Raw genomic sequence first — 8,692 nt, 5'->3', positions numbered from 1 at the left:
CCCCCCCCCCCCCCGCCGGAATCTCAGACAGACCTCGTCGAGATTTCCCTCCTTGTTGTGGGACGCAGTAGGGCAAATGAAGTATGTAATCTGTTTGCCTTTGATTTGTCCCCGTCTGGTTGTTCCTTTAGGGCCCTTTCGAATAGTACTTAGTTCCTAAGTAAAAGATGTTGACTTTTCCGAGGAGCCGATGCAAAGCTTCACTGAATGGCCTGTAAAGCCTAAGACCACATCCAAATCCGATATTCTTTCTCATGAACAGGGTACCCCATTCCCAGGCCAGAGATGATTTTCAGGATGGAAAAGGAAGAGGAGCCATGGATAAGGGAGGCTCAGCTCCCACATCAGTGGCGTCCAGGTGAGTGACTGTTTGTTACCTGGCAGACGCGTGGACATCTCTGGGGGCGGGGGGGGGCATTATTCAACCTGCCACGCTACCCATCCCCTGGTGGGTGGACCACATGTCCCGTGCTCTCCTGGTTTCTACAACTAACGCTGTGATGGCCGTGGGGGCAGGCGTAAGAATTTCTCAGAGGTGACTACACAGGAGCAGGTTTCCCTGATCCCTGGACACAAGCGTGCTTAGTGTGACTAAGTAAACCATAGACTCTTCTGATGGGCTACAGAATCCGTGCTCTGGCGTGAGAAGGCTCAAGGACCCACCCTTGTACGCCTCGCTTGCCAGCGTGGCCTTTATCAGGTTTCTCCTGGCCCATGTGATAGGCCATTGGGCTGTTTCTTGTTTTAACGTTTTTAGCTAATACCAAGTTAGAGTATCTCCTCATATCCATCATGATCGGGCTTTCCGTCTGTACGTTGCTTCTACATCTTGTTCGGTCCTTTTGTGTCCATGGAGTTTTCGTAAGGCCCTTTTTCTTTTTTATTTGCCCCCTGAATTCACTGGTTTGTCTTTTCTATGGTAGATATTCTTCCTTCTTTTCCCCTAGTTGTGGCTCCTCCCCCTCAGAGCCCCAGGCTTACCCTCTGGTCATCCCTTCATGGTAATTCCCTTGAAGGGCCCTTCTCTTCACCACACCAAGCCTCAGGGGTTTTTTTCCTGGTGATCTCTAGATCAACCCCTCCAGTTCCTGTGCCTAAACCCTTCTCTTACCTTATTCAGCGGTGTGGTGGACAATTCCTGCGGGATGGCTCACTTTTCTTATTTGCTGGAGATGAGAAATTGGAATCCTTACCAAATCAAACATTTTTCTCAGCCTTTTACATTTTGTCAGATTTTTTTTTTTTTTTTTTTTTTAAGTTTATTAGAGCAGGTCACGTGGGTGGCTCAGGCAGTTAAGCGTCTGACTTCAGCTCAGGTCATGATCTCATGATCTCATGGTTTGTGGGTTTGAGCCCCACGTCGGGCTCTGTGCTGACAGCTCGGAACCTGAAGCCTGCTTCAGATCCTGCGTCTCCCTCTCTCTCTAACCCTCCACCAGTTGGATTCTCTCTCTCTCTTTCTCCCTCAAATATTAAAACAAAACAAAAAACCCCCCACAAAGCTGTTTCCAAAAAAAGTCTAATTTATTCCCAAATCCAAGCATACTCTCACCTCTTCTACCCCAATTTAGCTTTAGAGCTCACAGCTGCCATGCAGAGCAGTTACAAGTACCATGTCCTTCACGTTACCCCAATGCCACTCCTCTGGGCTGATGCCATCGCCTTGGACCTTCATAAGCAGTCACTCCCTACACCCTTCATCCTGATATGTATTTTTTGAGTTGGCCTCCATTAAACAGACAACATTAATGCCAAAAGGCTGATGGTTTTAACATCTCATGTTGTTACCCACTCTGTCTAATGATGATCTCGGTGTCTTTGTTTTTGAGACACAGGAGAGAGAGAGAGAACAAACAGGGAAGGGGCAAAGGAGAGGGAGTCGAAGTCAGACGTTTCACCGACTGAGCCACACAGGTGCCCCAATCTTGGTGTCTTTGAATTTACCTCAGCAGGTATTTTGTTTCCTTCCAAAATAGAAAAAAGTATTATTTTTTGCCCATCTTCAGAAATTCAGTAATTTCTATATCCTGAATGGTTTCCTCATGCTCGATACTGACATAACGAAGATTAAGTAGGGAAAGTAGAGATCAATCAGACCACGCAGACAGGATCATCCTACAGACAGTATATACTGTCTATACTGATGTATATCCATCTCTGTAGTAGACACGGAAGGAAACAGGAACACTGGGTACAGCACAAGCGATGAAACTCTCTGGATACATCTGAATGTAGAAATACGTGAAGTGCCTGGGTGGCTGGCTCAGTCAGTTGAGTGACTTTATTATTTTTTTTAATGCTTTCATTTATTTTTGAGAGAGAGAGACAGAGTGTGAGCGGGGGAAGGGCAGAGAGAGAGGAGACACAGAATCCTAAGCAGGCTCCAGGCTCTGAGCTCTCAGCACAGAGCCCGACGCGGGGCTCGAACTCACAAACCATGAGATCATGACCTGAGCCGAAGTCGGACGCTCAACCGACTGAGCCACCCAGGCGCTCCTTCCTTTTTTGTTCAGCATCTCTTGCATCTTGTGTTCTATACTAGTCAACTGGATGAGCGATGACTCCTGTTCTTGGTGGATAAAAAACGGTACATTAGGTTAGCGTAAGGCTGAAAGTTCTACAAAGAGACCAAGGTTCAGTATAGTAATTTCTAGAATACGTTTCTCTCCTGTAAAAAGTTCAAAAGGCAGATGAGCAGGAAGCCTCACTTCTTGTATTCTCTGGGTGTCTAAGGTTTTCCCTCGCTGTTGCACTGTGCTTTATGACACTGTCCATCTGCGTGACTGGTGGAGTCTTTTGGGTTTTCCACGTAGAGTGTCCTGTCATCCGTGAAGAGTGCAAGTTTGACTTCTTTGCCAAGTTGGATGCCTAACATTTCGTCTTGTTGTCTGATTGCTGAGGCTCAGACTTCCAACGCTATGTTAAACAGCAGCAGTGAGAGTGGACATCCCTGTCGTGTCCCTGATCTCGGGGGAAAGCTCTCAGTTTTTCTTTTTTCTTTTTTTTTTTTTTAATTTTTTTTTTTTAACGTTTATTTATTTTTGAGACACAGAGAGACAGAGCATGAACGGGGGAGGGTCAGAGAGAGGGAGACACAGAATCCGAAACAGGCTCCAGGCTCTGAGCTGTCAGCACAGAGCCCGACGCAGGGCTCGAAATCACAGACTGTGAGATCAGACCTGAGCTGAAGTCGGCTGCTCAACCGACTGAGCCACCCAGGCGCCCCAAGCTCTCAGTTTTTCTGTCGATGTGCGCGACTGAATGTGCACTGCATCCCAAGGCAGGTTCTGTGAGGCAGAAGGGGGGTGCGGGGTATTGAGAAGCTGTGGTCTTTCCCCCCGGGGCCGGAATTGGTGCATCACGTTGTATGCGTATTCCATCAGCCAAAACCATCTGCCAGTCACATCTCATCACAAAGGACGTTGAGAACTGTTATGTAGCTTGGCAGGCACGTACCTGGTCACGGTTAACTTCTACGAAAGACGGCGACACAGATTTCGGGGGACAGCTTGCTTGTCCAGTCTTCCAGTGTTCCTTTCCTGGGTTGTAAGTTCATTTCTAGGTTCAAGCGAACAGATTTCAGCTTCCTGGAGAGTTGCCTTTGGGCAGCGGTACCCTCTTGCTGCTTGGCCATGTCAGGGCTGGTGCCGTCTCCGTTTTCCAGATGACATGCAGGGCGGGTGGACTCACCAAATCCACCTTGCTTCTGACAAGCGGGGGGAGACAGGGGATGAGTCACGACTTAGATCCGAAAGCTAATGAGCTGGCCGCCGAGCCCCTCCGGCCTGCCCCGGCCGTTGCCCCGTGCTGCCCATGTCTGTGTTTCCTGGAGTCGTCCATAGGTGTGCGTATCTGTGGGTCTCTGGACCGTCTGCCTGCGGAAGTGGAGCCAGGCTGCCCTTGTTCGAATCTGACTCCCGCCAGAGCTCAGCGAGGTGACTGTGGTCAGTTCCTTGTGCTGCACCTCCTCCTCCGTGAGACAGGGGTAGTAAGTGCCGTTACGCATGGAGGGGTGTGAGGGTTGAAGGAGTTTCTGTGGCACGGTGTCGCACGGTCTGGCACGCGGTCGTGCCGTCCGCAGACAGGCTGACACGCAGTAAAGCCTGTGGCCGTTTCCTCGTCATCACCAGCCTCGCCCCCGTCATTATCCTGCGACTTGCAATTTCTGTGTTCGGTCTCCATCCGCTCTCTGACGTGTCCCTCCTCTGTTAACTTGTGCCTACCTCTTCATCTTTTTCTCCTTCTAGAAGGGGAGTTTGGACTCAAAACCTCCCGACAGAAAATTTTTGAAAAAGCTTCGTTTCGCGATGGTAAGGAACTTGCGGCCCCAGCAGGCGGGTCACGGTGCTTCATCTTGGGAGATGTGAACCCCACAACGAGGGGTCCGCAGAAGCAAGGGAAACCTTCGCGGCACGGGGCTCTCCTCAGCAGGGAAACCCCGGATACAGAGAGAGACCGCGGGTGTAAAGACCCGGGAAAAATCGCTCCTGTGAGGCCCCATCTTGTTTCTAAACGTCACTCATTTGCGAAAAGTTTGAAGCCCAACCTAGAAGGAAATCCTCAAAAGCAATGCGATGGCACAGAACACCTCGATGGGACTGTCGGCTCTGGCCGGCTACTCCCCCATAGCCCTTCCGGTCCTGGCTGCAAGAATGGTCGTCCGGGAGAGAACCTGTGTGAGGGGAATCCACATACGAAAGTCAGCAGCCGTAAGCCGCCACACGCAGAACATCGAGTTCATACCTGGGAGAAGAAACCCGATAAATGTGCCGAATGTGGCAGGGGCTTCGGCCAGAAGCCACCCCTCGAGCAACAGAGATTCCACAGCGTGGAAAACCTCCAGGAGAGCGGGAAATGCACGACGAGCCTCGCTCCGCGGCCAGACCTCGGCGCGTATCTGCCCGCTCACGCAGGACACGTTCCGTACATATGTAAGGAATGCGGGAAAGTCTTCGCTCAGAGGTCGGAACTGACGACACACCAGAAAAGCCACGCTAGACAGAAGCCCCACAAATGCCAGGAATGCGGAAAAGCCTTTTTCCAGGCCTTATCTCTCTTCAGACACCGGAGAACCCACACTCGAGGGAAGCTCTACGAGTGCGGCGAGTGTGGGAAAGGCTTCTCCCAGAAGTCCACCCTGGCCATCCATCAGAAAATCCACGCCGGCGAGCGGCAGTATGCGTGCGGCGAGTGTGGGAAGGCCTTCACCCAGAAGTCCGCGCTCAGCCTGCACCGGAGGATCCACTCGGGGGAGAAGGCCTACGCGTGCCTCGCGTGCGGCCAGGCCTTCGTGCAGAAGGCCCACCTGACCGTGCATCAGAGAAGCCACACCGGAGAGAAGCCCTACAAGTGCAGCGACTGCGGGAGGGCCTTCGTTTGCAAGTCGCAGCTCGACATACATCGCCGCATCCACACCGGGGAGAAGCCGTACGAGTGCCGTGACTGTGCAAAAGCCTTCACGCAGAAGTCACACCTCAACATGCACCGGAAGATCCACACGGGAGAGAGACAGCACGTGTGCCGTGACTGCGGCAAGGCCTTCACCCAGAAGTCCATCCTCAACATGCACCAGCGCACCCACACCGGAGAGAAGCCCTGCAAGTGCAGCGACTGCGGCAGAGCCTTCACCTCCAGGTCACAGTTCAGAGAGCACCAGCGGGTCCACACGGGCGAGAAACCCTATGTGTGCGCCGAGTGTGGGAAGGCTTTCAACGGCAGGTCCAATTTCCACAAACATCAGATGACTCACACGAGAGGGAAGACCTTTGCCTGCCACACGTGCGGGACCGCCTTTGGCCAGAAATCAGAACTGATGGCACATCGGCGAACTCACGTCGGACAGAGGCCTCACGAATGCGGGGACTGTGGGAAATCCTTCAGTAAGAAACCACAGCTCCGAGTGCGCCGGCGAATTCACACGGGAGAGACGCCCCATGCGTGTTCTCAGTGTGGGAAGGCCTTCAACAACAGATCCAATTTTAATAAACACCAGACAACTCATACCAGAGACAGACCTTATGAGAGCAGTTACCGCATGAAAGGCATTACCCAGACATCCGTTCCTAGTATGCATCGGCAATAACATAAAGTGAAACAAAGTCTAAATTTCTCGAAGGAAAAAAAAATCTCCCGAGAGTCTGATTCGATTGTATGTTACAGAATCCACGATTCAGAAGAACCCCCGGAATGCACTGCATTGTTGCAAAGGTACACCTTGTTTTATATGAAGGAAATCACTTAGACAAGAACATTTAAGAATGAGGGGAAGTGTCCATATTCGTACTAACCTCGTTAAGGATTATAAAACTCTTTTGGGAAGAAACCCGGACTAACCTTGAGAAAAGTGTCTCTGTAGAAAGTAGTACAAGAGGGGCACCTGGGTGGCTCAGTCGGTTAAGCGTCCGACTTCAGCTCAGGTCACGATCTCACGGTCCGTGAGTTCAAGCCCCTTGTCGGGCTCTGGGCTGACAGCTCAGAGCCTGGAGCCTGCTTCGGATTCTGTGTCTCCCTGTCTCTCTGACCCTCCCCCGTTCATGCTCTGTCTCTGTCTCAAAAATAAATGTTAAAAAAAAAAAAAAAAAAAGCAGTACAAGATAAAATTTTGCCAGATTTTTGGATAAATGCATAAATGTGATTTTGTGATGTATACTGGTCTTCACGGGGCACCTCTTCTCTTACACGACTAGCCCAGCTCTCCCCTCCCCACTTCTTTCCACCCCCACCACTTCTGGCGAGCATCTCTGTAAATAACCAGCGTCAACCTTTCGGTGTGGACTTTTTCCCATTTTTATACAGCCTCCTGGTCACTTCCCCCGGGTCAGCAAACTGGCCATCGGCCAAAGCGGGTTACCCACCCGGGTTTTTTGAATAAAAATTTTACCGGCCACGGCCACGTTCATCTGTTTGTGTATGGCAGGCATGAGTAACCCGTGGTGGAGCCCACGTGGCCCACAAAGCCAAGAATAGTTACCTCCGGCCCTTACAGGAGATTGCCAGCACCTGGTGTCCGCACACACTCATCCCTACGCTCATAATCCTACACCTGTGTCGGAGCTCTGTCCTTGGTTCTGTCAGTATCAGATCCCGTCACAGGCGTGTGTGCCTCGTTCTTCTCGAGCTGCGACACGTCCGTTCGGTGGCTGCACCATATGCTGTAGGGTGAACACGGGCTCTAACATATTCAACCAGCCTCACAGGTTTTACTCTCTTCCCCGCTTTTTTTTTTTTTTTTTTGCTACAAGAAAGAATAGCATAGTGTTGTCGGACACAGGCCCAGGAACCAGGCACCTGTATCTGATCCTACGTCAGTTGGGCAAGTGTTTAATTCCTGGGTTTCAGAAGGACGATGCCAACCGTCCTTTTGTGAGAAGTAAACGGGTAGGTCCGTGTTAAGCACTTGGAACCAACAGATGCGTGGAAGTGAAAGGCGGGGGATTAAGGCTGGTGGGGAGAAGTGAGTAAAATCAGCTGTCCTTTAGTAAGAAACCAGGTGGGAGCTCTGGTCCCGGGGATTCTGTTCCAGCCTCCAGCAAACCCTCGGCTTGGCACTGGGGCTCCTAGGGCTGTGAAATTGATGTCCGTGGGGAGGCTGGTGTGGACGGGCTATAGCTCCTTGGAGAGCTGACTGGGGCCAAAAAGCCAGGATGGGGGGAGGGGCAGCCACACGAGCCCAGGACTTAAGGACCGCCCAAGACAGAACATTCTACCTCCAGCCCCAGTTTACCTCTGGCGGCTCTGCTCCTGGCAGGGGTCCCGGCCCTCCAGCAAACAGGTGGTGGCCGGAGAACAGACGGGGTGGTAAGAGGAGCGTCTTTGCAGCCTTACAGGGGGGAGGGCAGGGAGGCCAGGTGGCCTGCGCCCCCCACACCGTGGAGGGACCTGCGGCTCCCTGTGGGCTCCTCAAGCAGCACCCCCCTCCCGGGCAGCCGTGTCCTCATCCTCATGATCCCAGCCCCGGTGGGAGTTGGGGAAGCCGTTTATCCTCAGGTAGCGAATGGGGCACGGGGCAAACATGCCTCCAAGGAAGCCACGGTAGGGGAGCCTGGAGAGGCAGAGAGAGCTGGAAGCCAGGAGTTTCAGGCAACAGGGCCCTGGCCCTGGCTTTCTATCCCTAAGCTTTATTTCTGCGTTCCCCCTTCTCCACTCACCCCGGTGATAACCTCTCCCCTGACCCTTCGGGTGTCCCCTTCCCTGATCTTGCGGTCGCCCTTCCTCTGCCTCTTCAGACGGGTCCTCGACCCCTGGGATATGCCCTCCTCTAAATCCTCTGACAGGCCCACCTGATGACCACTTGATGGCCCTTTCTCCCCAGATCCCTAAGAACACCCTTTCCTGCCCCCTGGCCAGCCCCTCCTTTCATACATTCCTCTTCTCTGGCTTTTGTCATGACCCCCTCTGTCTACCACTGGACCCCTGTGACACCTGCATCCAAAAGGAAGGTTCTTCCCTGTCTACCAGGATTTTCCCCGCCCCATCGTCCCAGAGTCGGCCCCAGGGATCAGGGCCTGGACCTTACAGATGGGCAGGGCGGCGTCCAGGGAAGCGCAGGGTCTGGCCAACCGTCCCCCACAGGCGGCCCCCTCCCTCCATCCACTCATAGCTGGACTTGTCTATACCAACAGACACAAGGGTGGGGAAGATGTCACAGATGTAAAGGTCGCTGACATCCTCTGGGAGAAGGTTCACATGGTGG

At 52.5% G+C, this 8,692-nt stretch overlaps 1 protein-coding gene across 1 annotated transcript in view; it reads left to right on the top strand.

Moving 5' to 3' along the window:
* ZNF175 (zinc finger protein 175) overlaps positions 1-6,470 on the top strand; it is a 32,457-nt gene extending 25,987 nt beyond the window's left edge. Inside the window, exons 4-5 of the mRNA XM_049621375.1 lie at positions 263-358; positions 4,248-6,470. Of these exons, the coding sequence (XP_049477332.1) occupies positions 263-358; positions 4,248-6,082 (1,931 nt within the window). The 3' untranslated portion in view covers positions 6,083-6,470. The remainder of the gene's footprint in view (positions 1-262; positions 359-4,247) is intronic.
* Positions 6,471-8,692: the final 2,222 nt, after the last annotated feature.

The sequence above is a fragment of the Panthera uncia genome (genome assembly GCF_023721935.1).
Source record: "Panthera uncia isolate 11264 chromosome E2 unlocalized genomic scaffold, Puncia_PCG_1.0 HiC_scaffold_19, whole genome shotgun sequence".
NCBI lineage: Eukaryota > Metazoa > Chordata > Mammalia > Carnivora > Felidae > Panthera > Panthera uncia.
Note: the sequence above shows the minus strand (reverse complement) of the source record. Positions and strands in the feature narration are given on the sequence as shown.